The sequence below is a fragment of the Lissotriton vulgaris genome, chromosome 4_1, assembly GCF_964263255.1.
Source record: "Lissotriton vulgaris chromosome 4_1, aLisVul1.2, whole genome shotgun sequence".
Lineage (NCBI taxonomy): Eukaryota > Metazoa > Chordata > Amphibia > Caudata > Salamandridae > Lissotriton > Lissotriton vulgaris.
The window spans coordinates 747,366,494-747,381,531 of NC_141691.1; the positions used below are offsets into that span (position 1 = coordinate 747,366,494).

Consider the following 15,038-nt stretch of genomic DNA (forward strand, 5'->3'; position numbering starts at 1 on the left):
TTAACGCTACATATAGAGAGTTGGCGTGTAAGGCACTGAGACTTGGGGCGTGTGCAGACACTCGACAACTGTGATCAGCTGTTTTAAAGAATGCGCGGACTCTGCTTTGGCTTGATAACGGCCTGCGCAAACACACAAGTGCCTTCAAGGTCAACAAACTGGGAAGGGCACTGTTGTACACGTTATACTTGTTCTGCAACCAGTCTAGATGATAAAACTGAACTGGCAACGGGTTTTATTGATTTAAATACGTCATTGTTAAAGCGCAGGGAATAACTTAACGAGGTGCCATTTGACTGCAAAGTTAAGAAACCATAAATAACAAATCTGACCATAATCTAACCAAGGAGTTCTTTCAGACAGGGGTGAAAACTCTTACCCGGCAGTCTGATCACAGGCCCAGAAAAAAACTCGTCAATCAACTGTTTATAAAGTCTCTGCTGGTGTCTTGTCTAGCGCAGTGCGCCTCTTGCCTAAGCTTAGTTTTCCCTCCCACGAGGCGGAGGGGCGGCAGAGTGCCATCTGCCTGTCCTGTCTTAGAAGCGGAAGAGCGCGAGCTGCCCCTTATTACTCACTGTGCCAGGAATGTGCTGTGGGAGGGGAAGGCGCTACTTCCCTGAGCACCGGTTTATTTTGGTGAGACACGCGCGGCCCCGGTGCACGCCGGGGTCTGTAGTTGTGCGCCTTGCCTCCATACTGGGCTCTGAAGGCGGATGAACTACAAGACCCATTAAAGATGCGGCAAGGGCCCGGCTCGAACACTGCGTGCGATAGGAGGCAAGGGGAAGATGATGAGGTCGAGAAGGCGGTTCCGGGCAGCCCTCAACTAGTTCAGCTGCATGTCATAGACGGCCCAGCTCTGTTTTTGCCCCATTAACTGCTCATACGGAAAACCCCATTGGTATCGTGGGTGGAGGCCCTGCGGACACGCGTGGAAGGAGAGGCGGCTGTGCACTACACTGCTGTGTCCACACGCAGTACCTTATCACAGACAGTGCTTTGCTGTTCTGCGCCACCTCCTACTCCCGCGGCAGGCACCATGGGCAATGGGATGAACAAGGTAACGTGTGCTGTGACTGCCCATCATTTCTGTCCCGTCACCGTAGCAAAGGGTCCGGTCCGGGTGCTTGATGTGATTAAACGGGAGCCTGGGGATTGTGCGAAAATAAAATGCTGTCCGTTCACAAGCTGGTAAATGGAAGCAGCTGACACATTCCTCACAGGTGTCAGATTGTCCCATGTCAGGTGTAAGTAGTTCACAAAGACTTGTTTTTTCTTCCGGTGCATGCATCTTTGGTTTTCTATTATGAACAGAAAGACTTAGAACAAGCAAAGATAGATTTAAAAAATCACGCTTTTTTTGGGACGTATTGAGATATTCCAATTTTTTTTCTTCCCACTTTCTGGGGTGTGTGCTCTTAAGTAGTTTGCACATACTTCAGTTATGCTTGGATTAGGTGGAAGTTCTCCCCCCTTGCTAAAAAAAATAATTTGAGTGTGAGATGTAGAATAGACCACCCCTTCGATATCCCGCACACTCCCATCTATAGGATGTTACCCACACCCTTCTTAAAACTGGAGTGGGCAAGGCTAACTTCTGCATTGAAAGAAAACACATCTATGTATCACGGGAGTGCGTCATGTTCTTGCCCGCCCACGGGGAAAGTCCGCTTCTGACTAGGCTGCTGCAGACATTGCAAGGGGTGTGCCCTCTTTTGAATGAGATGGCCAAAGGACATTTTCTCGCAGCCTTGGTTTTGCAGTCGGTGGTGTTTCAGGCGAATTCTGCGTAACAAGCAAATGAATAGTCCTCGGCCACTAAAAGTGTATAATTACCCAAAGGCTGCCTATGTCTGAGACCAGTCTCAAGTCTCCTCAATATATATTGCATTACAAAGCTACGATTGGTTTTATTTGAATTTGCTTTGTCATTGCAAGCATATGCCTGTGATGTTTAGGTGGCAACACATTTTTTTCTACTTTTACTCTTTTATTGTATCTTGCATATGTTGTTGAACATGTATTTTACTGGAGCCGTGTGAGTGGGATACATTAAGAACAAGTCAGCGAATGAGTAAATGGATGCATAAATGCGAGGACGAATGACTGTGCATGTATGATGATTTTTTGAGTTCATATGTGATTGCTTATTGAATGGCTAAACCCCATTGATGACTGATGAAACATTTTTAAGCCAGACCTGTTGTCATTTCCAATGCTTGGTGTGCATTTCTGCAACCTGCAAATTAATTGATGTGCTCTCCTTTAATGTGTCTACCCCAAAGAACAGTCCCTGACTGTAGAACTTATTAATACATTTATGAATATGGTAACATTTTGCTTAACTAGCCACTGCTAATTCCACAGTGTATGATCGTTGGCACCTTAGATGCCTATTCTAGTGAGCACTTTGTTTCCACTCGATACTATCGGCATGCCTGATCTCCCTTGGAGCTAGCCGTTGTTAAGAAAGATGTTTTGGGATCCAACGCTGGTTCTGTGTAAGTGTAATCCTGTCAAAGGAGAAAGGGGTGATGTGCTTTACGTGCCAACTACAGTACTGGATAAGTCCTTTCTGAATACGAAACAGTTGGAACATGTCAGAAATTGCTTATCTCCGTGCTGAAGGTTAAAGGCCTAGAAATTCCTATTGGGGCATCCCTTTTGGAGCATTCAGGCTGATTCAGTATGTTTGTCCCTGTCTGTAATGGGCCAGAAGAGCTTAACAGTTGTAATGGAATGCACCCGTAGTACTTAATAGAGTGCCAGGTTAATTCAGTCAGTTCCAGCCTTCACATCTGAACTGCCTTTACACAATTTAAAACCCAGGAAGCATTGCCATTCTGAACCGAGGCTGATTGGTGTTTCTTTTGTTTTTGTCGCGTGAGCAGAGTCTGAAAGAATAATATGCCCTTACCAGCAACATAAATAGAAACAATGGACTGTAGTAAGCGTGACATTGATGCTGACAACAACCAGGATAATGCGAGCAGAGCACTCCTGGTGGAAACTGTCTCAAGCTGTAACTATAGCCTCTAGCGTCATGCCGAACTGGCGTTGACCAGTTGAGTCTACAGAGGAGTCTGAATTTTGGTTCCTCGTTGTTAGAGGTGCTTTACGAGAGCCTTGCCTGAGGAATTATTTGTAGTAATTAAGAATTGTATTTGAGTGCATTTCCACTGCCTCCATTAAGAAGCTGTGGTTTATGGTGTTCGACCCTTTATAGGTCGAAGCATGCGCTGTCTAGTTTCCGAACAACATCTTGGGGAAATCCGGAAAGCTTCCCTGGGAATGTATTCCGCCCTTTGCTTACCATTGGCTTTATGGTTTGTAACTCACAGTTTCTGGCTTTCTATTTGCTGGCTTTATTTGTTTTAGGCTGTCCAGCGTGAGTTCATCCCTCCAAAGGAGCAAGTCCTTTTCACACTGCCTCTCCTTGTATTATTTACCGAATGCTCCTTTCTGTAAACAGGCCTGTAAATCTTTTTCTTATCTCATCACATTTGCTGTGCATTTACAAACAAGAGGTTGAATATCAGGCTATGTCTTCTGCGGGGGCTTGGTGATTACTTTTCTTTCTCTGACTTCAAGGTGAGTGGATTTATGCGACACTGTTGCTGGATACAGGGTGGAGGAGTTTTTCTTTCCTAGCACACAACAACATTTAAATGAACTGTGCTAGTATTTCAGAATATATCAGCATTAGGAAAGCACAAATGAAGGATATTTTTTTGTTAATTCTTAAGTGTGTCGGAAACAAATACTTTAATATAATAAAAAAATCAATACACTGAGTGATGCCATTTCCCCACATTATCGTTTGTGCTCTGTATAGTTTTATTAGCAAACCTGTATGTCTGTGCAAATATAAAAGTAATTTCAATTGAAAATGTGTTGTCTGTAATGGCAGTGTACTACCACAACATGCATACTCCATTCTACTGTGCACCATGCCAATGCCCTCTACTCTACGTCACTGCACTCTACTATGCGACACTCCACCTCACCTCACACCACTCCATGCAACTGCACTCTACTCCACTCTATGCCACTGCACTCTTAAGTCTCTCTGCTCTACTCTGCTCCATACTACTTTATGCCAATGCACTCTACACTGCTTTACTCCACTGTACTCTTCGCCACTACACTCTACACAACTCTAGTCTATGCCACTCCACTCCGCTCTACATCACTCTGCAGCACTGCATTCTACGCTACTGCGCTCTAAGCCAATACACTGTACTCTGTACCTCTCAACGCTATGTCCTTGCACTCTACGCCAAACCACTGTATTCCACTTTAATCTGCTCTGCACCATTGCACTCTGTGCCACTGCATTCTACACCACTTTACCCTACACCATTACACTCTACACAACAGCAATTTATCCTGCACCTCTCCTCTTTCGCTACTTCACTGTACTCTGAAACAATCTACACAACTGCACTCTATTCCACGGTATGCCACTGTATTCTAAACCACTCCAATCTAACCATTGCACTCTACTCTGTACCACTGCTCTCTATGGCACTCTACTTTACGCCAATGCCCTTTATGCCACAATACACTGGTGCTCTGAACTCTACTCTTCATTACTGTACTCTGTGCCAATGCCCTCTATGCCACTCTACACTGTATCATTGCACTCTAAGCCACTGCATCACTTTACTCCACTCTGCATTATTGAACTCTGCTATGCAAAACTCCAATCTATGCCACTCTGTTCTGTGACGCTGCATTGTGCGCCACCTAACTCTACACCACTGCACTCTGACACTATTCTGCAAGTGACTATTCTGCAACACTGCACTCTATGCCACTCTACTCTGCACTACTATATTCAATGCCAGTGCACTCTACTCCACTGCACGCTATGCTACTCTACTCAGCCTCATTCCAGGGCACTCTGCAGCATTCCTCTCTATGCCACTCCACTCTGCACCACTCAATTCTACACCAGTCCACTCTACTGTACGTCACTCTACGCGACTTCACTCTACGCAACTTCACTCTATGCTACTCCAATACACAACACTCTATGCCACTTCACTCTACTCCACTCTTCGCTATTCTACTTTACACCAACCTCCTGTATGCCACTAACTTTTAGCCACCTTGCTAAATAGCAACCACCCTGGTGTACAACATAGCTAAAACACAGTGACAAAGCCAATATCTCCTGCGTAGGTGAGACCTATTGGCTTTGCCAATGCTTGTTCAAAAGGTCAGCACTGTAAGTAGTATGATCAGAGCTCAGGTGTGTCAGGGAGAGGTCATAGTATGGAATGCTTTCTGTGCATCCTGATAGCTGAACAAAGTGGTTTTCATTCTTCAAATTATTTGTTTTTCTTGTAATGTGCACTCTTAGAGTCTTTTGGGGCTATTCACAAAGATGAATCACATGCGAATAAGTTACACATGTAATCTACTTTTACACTTTTGTGTAACTGTATTACTTAAGCTATAAACAAAATTTGAGTATAAGGTTACTCCTAAGTGTACACCTGCATGCTTCCCCTACCCCGAAAAAGGGGGTAAAGCCAAATTTGAGTGTAAATTACAAGTGCCAAAAAATAAACAGTAGTAAGTCCAACATCACAAATGGCCAACCACTGATCCTGTAACACCTTCCCATAAAAAATAATCGAGATCGGGACTTGAAATAAAGTCTCATATAAAATATTAGAGTAAATGATTTAAAGTTGGTCGAAATATTAATATAATTTAATGTGTAAAAATAGTACACATTTCATAATTATAAAATAGTTTAAGAACTTTTTACATGTGAAAATGAATGTAGGACATTTTATTAAAATATAAATAAATTGTAATTATATACACCACTTTTAATAATTAACGCATAATAAAAAAGTACATTAAGTGAAAATGTATTTTTTAATGTAACCTTCAGCAAAATAATTGTCTTTTCATATAATAACATTTCAATGTAATACATTATAGGGAAAATTCAAAAAGTGTATTCAACTTAAAAAAGTTAGTAATTTTTTTAAATGTTAAATTTGTGAATTCATTTTATATATATTTCCAATATAGAACACAATAAAAAAAAGTGCTACAGCAATATTAACATAATTTCGAATTTAATCTTTTTCAGAAAGTTACATTAAAATTTAAATTTGCACCTAAAGTAAAAATTATTTTCTGAGTAATTCTAAAGTAAATATTATTATGCATTAATAATTAACAAGTTATGTATATAATTAAAATAATTTATTTATATTTTAAAAACATAATGTTACATTATTTTTCATTCAAAAGGTTCTTAACATATTTTCTAATCAGACAATACACATTTACTATTGTGAGATTTTTTACATTGTTAGATTTTATTTATATATTTACCTATTGTAAATATGTATTTTTAAACATTTTATTTTTAAAGTTTTATGTGGAATTCGAGGTGATTACATCATCAGAAAAGGGATGGCAGGGTTGATGTCTTCACAACACATGCATATTACACCAGAGGATATGAGCATAAACCATCACAAGTCAGTGTATTGTTTGAGCATATTATTGAGTTCAGTTCATAAGGAATCTCCGGCACCTTCTTCTGACACGCTCTCCCTCTCCGAGGATGAGTCTTCCTAGTTGAGCTCGCTGGAGGATGTCCGGCATCGTGGTGACTGGTAATGGTGGAGTCCTGTCCTTTTGGTATAGGTTTTAAAGGGTAGCCAGATCCTCTTGAACATCCTATCATTGATTAGTGCATTGAAGCATCCCAATGCATAAAAATGCCACACTTTAGTCCACCATAGCGTGAGGATTGGAGGGAAAGGATTCTTCCAGGTGTGGGTTATCATCAAATGGGCCGCCAAGAGAAGAAGGTGAATAGCTGGCCCCAGGCGGTGGTGTAGGGATACACCCAGTTCTCTCCAGATCCACCTTGCAAGAGCATTGGTGGGTCCAGCGATAGTCACTGAGCAGAGTTAACCGAACTGTTGGAGGACCTCGCTCCAAAACCACTTGACCTGCAGACATTGCCAACACATGTGGAAAAATGTGTCCCACTCCTCCCAACTCCTCCAATAGATCTCGGATGCCCCCTTCTAGGCGTGGAGCTGCACAGGGGTAAAATAGTATCTGGTGCGTATTTATAGGAATTAGCTTTGAATTGCAGGCAAATGGTCATCCTGTTTGCCCATGACCACCGTCGTTGCCAGAGCTCATCTGTTATTTGTATGCCTAAGTCATGTTTCCAATGTGTCTGGTAGTAATGTTGTTGTGGTTGTGCCAGTCCACTAAGAGCTGTGTATAGACATGTGATGCCTTTCTTTAGGTAACCGTGGATAAACAGTTGTTCGAGAGTTGTTTTAGCCCTGCTACCGTAATCCTTTACTGTTGGTGTGTTCGCCCAGTGGAGGAGCTGATTGAGGCAGAATGTGTCTGTTGAGGACAACTGAAAAACTTGTTTGCATTCGTGGCTATCCATTGTGTTCCTATCTAGATATGAGTCTCCCAGCAGTGGAGGTACTCTTTCCCTCCCGTCCTCAACGTGTATTATACAGGCTCAGTGAGAATTCTGTGTTCTGCACAATGGAGGAAAGCGGGGAAGGGTATGCAGTGGCAGTCTGGTGGTGGTTGCATTTGGTTAATGTTATCCCAAGAGGGTGCCAGTTGCATATAGTTGTGCAGTTATAGGGGTGTTTGTGTGGCGAGGATACGTACTGTAAATAATTTAACAGTATTTTCCTTGGGGTTTTATTTCAAGTCCCTACCTTGGTTATTTTTTATGAGAGGTTGTTCTAGAACTAGTGGTTGACTATGTGTGGCTCAGGACTTACTTCAGCCCTGATCTGGAGCAATTTACAATTGTTTTAGATTAAAAAACATTAGAAGTGCAGTTTGTGAATAGCAATGGGCCTACACGTTTCAGGGGGATGCTTGTCCCTCCTTAAACCGCTCCCCGTCCCTCCTTTAACCTCTCCTTACTCCTCCAGAATCCTCTCCCGTTTAGTTGTGAATATTGCACATTTCAGCCATTCCCCCTGTCTCTCACACATTTACTTCTAAAATCTAGTTTTACGTTTGTGGAGATCTCAACACAGAAAAAAGGTAGGGGAGGTGGAAACTTTGCTCCTAAGTTTTAGACTAGCAGTTTGTAGTATGGATGTAGTAATGTAGTACTGTTGTAGGACACAAAGTGTTACTAATTAATGCAGTTTGTGAATAAGCTCCTTTGTTTTCAAGTTGCGTTTAATTTATGGGAATGCCCTGCAACATAGAGATGTATAATTGTCGCAGACAGTAATACATATTTGGACTGCTGCAAAATATATTAGGAATCCATCCTTTCATCATTGGAAAACTTTCAGTGGTTGATCATGACTGCTTTAGTCAAGAACATTTGTTTTACCAAATAAATACATACATTCTTACAGGGGCTTTCAGTCAGCCATCTTCATTGGTTGATCTGCTGTGGTATGATCCATATTTTTTTTTCCCACTTGCACAAAATACATAATGGGGCACAAAAGCTGCCTACTTCAGCTATTGGTTTAGCTTATTATGAGCGATGGCATTCTGCTTGTGCACATTGTGCACGTCTGCAGGGTCCAGAACTGGTATAGTGGAACTTCTCAGTTACCCCTCAATTCCCCATTCCTCTCCCCACCCCCCAACCCGGGTTGTTGATGTTGCACTGTTTCCAGAGTGGAAGCTGAAAGTGGAGCAGGAAGACCTCCCTTCAGGACCGTCCGTGGTGTAAGGTAAATTTAGTGGGGAAGAATCTGATAATGTATATGTGTTTGGGAGTATGTATCTATTTGAGTAAATTAATGCGTCTGATTGTATCTTTGTGAGCATGGAGGTGTGGGAAAGGGATTCAGTGGCATGATGGTGACCTTGCATAAGGTGTCCCAAAGCATATTAACCATCATGGTTCCCGCACCTGACACAATGGTGTCCTTCGCATAATCTTGGGCCCTGCACCAACATATCATGAATGTACTACCCTGTATGGTGGTGGTACTGGATACAGCAGTGGCCTTGACGGAAGCTGTCCCCCATCTATTTTATAAGTCGATATGGGATTTTCGCTGCCTTTTATTCCGACAGGAAGACTATGTTTTGTGGTTCCACAACATCCAAGATAAAAGGAGTGCATTACTGAAGTGATCTGCACTTACCAGGCTGTCCTGGTGTTCTCTGTGCAACAGGTGGTCTCCGCCTGCTCCTCTTGAAATGGCATCAACATGCTGACAGCTCTATGGCCGTAGCAGTCTATAAGGGTTTCCAGCAGCAACGGCCTGTTCCACACGCTGCTCTAAATGTGGGAACAAGATTGAAATACTGGAGGTGGAAACATTGTATATCTTGTAAGTCATGATGGAACCAGGTAATTTCCTTGTTAAAATGGGCGTGGATAACCTCGTAGTTCCCCAATTAAGTCTACTTGTCATTTCTAAAGTCTTCTTATAATTTCGATATTTTGTACCCGAGTTTCCCAATCCAAGATTGTGCCGATCCCATTTCCAGTGATGACATATCCTGGCTAGTCCATATATTAGGAGGTCTTGTTTTGAGATTGATCTTTAACAATGTATTCAAAGCCCTATAATTCTTTTGTTTTGTTGCATTCATCGCCACCTTGGTGGCTTTTTAGGTTTCGGCTGCAAAAAAGCTGCGCAAGCAGCTTTTGCGCAGGAGAAATCTATTGAGTTACAGTATGTGGCTCTGGAATCCGCCCTCTGTTTCATTGGCTAGCTCCATAAATGGAGGCTAGCCATTGGAACAGAGAGGCGTCCGTCATGGCCGGACCAGATTCGGGGGCGTTCCTGAGAATTTTTGGCTTTTGGCTACGTCATGCTACGTCAGCCAAAAGCCGGGAACGCCCCCGAATCTGGTCCGGCCGGGCCGTGCTTGCTGCTGTCCTGCCTTCCTCCGTGTCCCTCCTCCCGCCGTCCCCCCTCCCCTCGCTGTCCTGTGCACGTTTCCCGCCTCCCTCCCGCCGTTCGTGTCCTCTCCCGCCCCCCTCGTCCTCTCCCGCCATCCGTGTCCTCTCCCGCCCCCCCGTGTCCTCGTAGGTGCTTGTTTATTTAGGCATGAATGGCCCCGCAGTCCGTGCGCCGTTCCCGTCCCCCCCCCCGTCCTTTGCCCGTTCCTGCCCCCCCCCTCCCTGTGCTCGTGGTGCTTGTTTTTTATTTAGGCATGAATGGCCCCGCAGTCCGTGCGCCGTTCCTGCCCCCCCCCCTCCTGAGCCCGTTCCCGCCCCCCTCCCTCCCTGTGCTCGTGGTGCTTGTTTTTTATTTAGGCATGAATGGCCCCGCAGTCCGTGCACCAATGACACCCTTGCAGCGTGGGCAGTCCTACGGTCTGGTGATGTGAATGGGCATATGCAGTTTTATTTTAAAAGGAATGCACATGATGCAGCTTTCTGTGTTGCTTCCATGCACCGGTTTTGAAAAGAGGCCTGTTTACACTAAATTCTTCAAAGTTGAAAATCGTGCAGCGGGTGCAGTGCACCCGGGAACGAGTAATCTCCAGATTTCCCAATGTTGCCGGTCGTTTCTTCACTGCCTCTTCTGTTGGCGGATCCGCTCTGTTCTCTTGAGATGACTCAGCTGTTAAGGCAGGCACCATGGCCGTGTCCATTAATGCGAGTAGTGCAACCTAATTAATTTGTACCGAGTGCAACAGAAAGTGCATCCCTTCCAAGTGGAACTCAAATAGGAAGGAGCTACCAATCGTTACAGAAACAGAATGCTGTAACTCCCTGCAGCTAGTAAGGTGCTTGCCCAGATAAAACCATGTACCTTCTAGTAAATATTTTAAGCGACAGTCCATGAGGCATCGATGTTTCACGGAGGAAGTAGGGACTGACGGTATACAAATTGCACGTCATGACTGAGCACTTTTGTAAACAAAAAAAATCACTGTTGACCATCTAGGCTGTTGGGTTTGTTTGTCAATTATATTTTGTCAAGCAGCATGTAATGAGGAGAAGGCCAGGAAACTGGTACATGGATTAGTGTGAGACAACAAAAGCAGTTTATGACTCCTAGTGAAAGGATAAAGGAATATAAATTTGTTGGGGGTGTAATGAACAGGAAGAAGGATCGTCTGGTGCTGTAGTGTGCTTCATCTGTGGTAGTCTTGTGGTCAAGAGACCGTGAATTGTCCTCACCCTTCTGCAAATATTGTTTTATAATTTTCACACCATCACATAGATTCCTAAAAAAAAAAAATCCCACACCAGCCAGCTATATTTAAAATAGGTCTAAAATCACTGTGGGTGAAAGTAGTACAGTCACTCCTTAAACACGCTAAGAACATAGTCCTCTACTTTCTTTAGCTTGAACCTACTTCTTTGGAGTGGCAGTGCTCTTTATCTTAAATGCTTTAGTTTGATTAGGACATTCGAGGCTCTAAAAGTAAAGGGGAGTGACCACTATCCATTAAATACAATTCAAAATTTGGCACATTTCAAGGAAGACAAAGGTGCTCCCTATAAAGGTTATGTATCCAAAACAGCTAAGGACAATCATTTCTGAAAAACATCTACATTTATTAAAGGTCCTCAAACACAAGTATAGAGAATTCGCTGATGAAGAATTACACTCTGATGACTTACTATGGTATGAGGACATAATTAAAGAGGTTGTTGCGTGCCTAAAAGTCAAATTGAAGGCCTTTAATAACATTCAAGATCAAAATAAGAGTGAGAAGTATTAGGAAAATAGCTGGTTTGATATGGAATGCAGACTTCCAAAACGAAGAATAAGGAAGCTTGAAAGATATATAAAGTTCTCTAAAAATAAAGTGGTTATATTCTATCTTCAAAATTTAAGGAAGGAGCTTAAAAACATGGCAGCAAGTAAGCAGCAGGTATTTAAAGTAAAATGCTGGAAAGTAATGCTCGAAACAATTGAGTCAAACAACGTAAGGAAATTTTGGAGACTGGTATAGAATGGGATTGAAAAAGCGCAGGGGAAACTGACAGGTTTGATAGGAGAGTATGCTTGAGTAGAATACCTGGAGGCAGTCTACAATAAAGATGCCATCATTTGTTAGCCTGATAAAATTTCTTGCTAATAAAGAGATCAAAGAGGGGTTCTCAATACCAATAATTAAGAAAACAACTGAGATGCTAAAACTTACAAGAGCAGGCGGCACAGATAACTTATCAGCAGTAATAATAAAAACAGCTATTCCTTGGTGGAACAACTTGCTCCACCTGCTTTTTCAAACAAATTCTCCTGAAAAAAGCTTCCTAGATTGCTGGAAGGGGCAGTCCCTCGAGTCTGGGGTACACCTCCTCCACCTCTGGCCAAGTTCGACCCCCCCGCCCCACGTACGCAGCTCTCCCTTCATTGTTTACCTCCTCTCTTTCATCACTTCTCCCTTACCCTCCCTCTGTTGCATGCTAGAGGCTTCATGCGAGCCTCAGCTGGTGAAACTCTGCTTCTGTGTCACCCCTGACCTCTGTGTGGGGCTCTTTGCATGTGTGTGGGGCTCTTGGTGTGTATTTGGGGCTGTTTGCGTGTGTTTGGGGCTCTTTGCGTGTGTGTGGGGCTCTTTGCGTGTGTGTGTGTGTGGGGGGCTCTTGCGTGTGTGTGGGGGGCTCTTGCGTATGTGTGTGGGGGGCTCTTGCGTGCGTGTGTGGGGGGCTCTTGCGTGTGTGTGTGGAGGGCTCTTGCGTGTGTGTGTGGGGGGCTCTGTGTGGTGTGTGTGGGGGGCTCTTGCGTGTGTGTGTGGGGGGCTCTTGCGTGTGTGTGTGGGGGGCTCTTGTGTGGTGTGTGTGGGGGGGCTCTTGTGTGTGTGTGTGGGGGGCTCTTGTGTGGGTGTGTGTGTGCAAATGCAATACGTCTTGCATTTGCGACAGAGTAAGCTATTGGCATTGTAAATGAGAATGCCATTTATTTATCTGTTTTCAAAACCAACACATAAATAAAAAGTTTGTCATTTACAATGCCAATAGCTCAAACTTTTCCGAAGGCGAAACCGTTGCATTGTAAATGCTTGTTATTTATTGTCCCAGATTTTACCCATTTCTGCTACTGATTCTACAAGGATCTTCTTCTTAGACTATTGCTGCTCTTTTTCACCTCCTATTTTAGAATAGTTTTTGCACCTTGTGTCTCATTTCATTTGTTCTCTTAACTTCAGTCAAGTGCTGTCATCATTTACAAAGATGATTTTGTTAACCTTTGGCTTTTTCCTCGAAATTATGACCGTCTTTAATAGACACGTTATGCCTTTCATATGTAGATACACGTGCAGAGTGGAATTGCAGCCATTGGGAGGAGTTGCCCTTTTTCTCAAGCAATCAAGATAAACAAGAAGAGCAAGGCCCCCAAACCATTGGATTATGAGCGTAGTACTCTGCATAGTAACCATATCTTGCATATTGGTAGGATGACATAAGCTGTCCTTGTCTTGCATATTACTGTAGGGTGGCTAGAAATGACGTAATGGTGAACCTGGTATAAGTTATTTATCTCCTGGAAAAAATGGGCATCTTTTACCTTCTGACAGTGCCTGGTAAAATTAAAACTCTAATTTAAGATAGTCCTGGTTGACATGTTGCGCTCAGCCCTGGCATTGTTGCCATCACAGACGTGTCTGTCGCCATCCCTGAAGTATGACTGGTCTTTGATTTTTTTTTTTTTTTTTAAATATATTTTTATTGCAGGAATTAGTACAACAATACAGTAACGACCAGCATCATATTATAGCCAACTCTTACAAGATATAGCCCACCGACCCCCTTCCATAGCATTACTATACAGCCAAGCGGCCCATATTCCTGGGGTTGGACAGCGAATGTATCTGGGGTCAGTAGGATGCTAGAGCTGGTCCGGATAACACACTGTCCGTCATCTGCTTTTCTAAACAAACCCCAACCCCCAAAAGGATACCCCCCCCCCTCAAACTACAGGTCATTGTGCAACTCCCCCCTCCCCCCCCCCCCACCATCAGCGCCAGGGAGTTTATCACTGTAGGATCCACTGCTTGACCCTCGGGGAAGGCAATAGTGCTGTTAATGCTAGTATCTAACGGGACTCGGGTCTAGTTGCTTCTTCGCTTTCGGAGTCGCTGGGGGTACAATAATCCCTGAGGGCCTGCACCAACGTTTCCCATTCCAGCGCGGCCTCCTGCGCCCTCTCATTGCTGTGCCTCCAAGCCAACTGATATCGCAGCGCGCTCTCACCCGCCGCCCATTTCAAAAGTTCACCGTGCCATCTGCTGCCCGTAGGACCCGCACGTGCCTTCCAGTTCCTGGTCACCTCTCGCTTAGCCAGTAGGAGCCCCAGGTCTATAAATTTACTGGTGATTTTATTCCGGGGGGTATGGGGGAACCAGTGCAGTAGCCCTACCGCCGCATCGAACGATAAGTGCCTCCCCGTCACCTCTTCTAAAGTCGCCGCCACCTCCTGCCAGTAGGACGTCAATCCGGGACAGGCCCATAGCATGTGTAGGAGGTCCGCCTCCTGAGCCGGGCACCTAGGGCATTCCGCCGAGGCTGTAGCAAAATAACGTCTGATCTTAACCGGGGTCAGGTACGCCCTATGGAGAACATAGTAGTGGACCAGTTGGAAACGGGCGCTACGTGTACCCTTCCATGCTCGCCTCACCAGCTGGGACCAGGTCGTCTCCGGGATCTCCCTACCGATGTCCTCTTCCCAGCGGGACTTCAGGGTAGTGAGAGGAACCAACCCTTCAGTAATCAACCTGCCGTAGAGGCAAGTGACCGCCTTCACTGTGCCCGCCGACATCATTACATACTGGCACACCTGAGACAACTGAGGCTCCTCTAGTCCTTTTTGCCAGTACGCCTGGATCACTCGCACAATGGCCGAGTGCAGCAGAAAGTCGCCCCGGGGGATCCCAAAGCGGTCAATGAGATCCTGGAAGGACAGGAGCACTCCGTCCTCATATAGGTCTCCGACGAGCTGTAAACCCGATTCCTCCCAGTCCGCCAGTCGCGACCAATCTCCTCCGTGGGGGAGGGCCGTCAGCATCCCTAATGGTATTTCAGGTGCATATGGGGTCCGCAGGTGACCTCTGTTATGGGC

At 44.5% G+C, this 15,038-nt stretch overlaps 1 protein-coding gene across 1 annotated transcript in view; it reads left to right on the forward strand.

Moving 5' to 3' along the window:
- Window positions 1–561: 561 nt before the first annotated feature.
- The window catches only part of DUSP22 (dual specificity phosphatase 22), a 388,641-nt gene continuing 374,164 nt past the window's right edge, over window positions 562–15,038 (forward strand). The window contains exon 1 of the mRNA XM_086965050.1: window positions 562–1,060. Coding sequence (XP_086821176.1) covers window positions 1,040–1,060 — 21 coding nt within the window. The 5' untranslated portion in view covers window positions 562–1,039. The remainder of the gene's footprint in view (window positions 1,061–15,038) is intronic.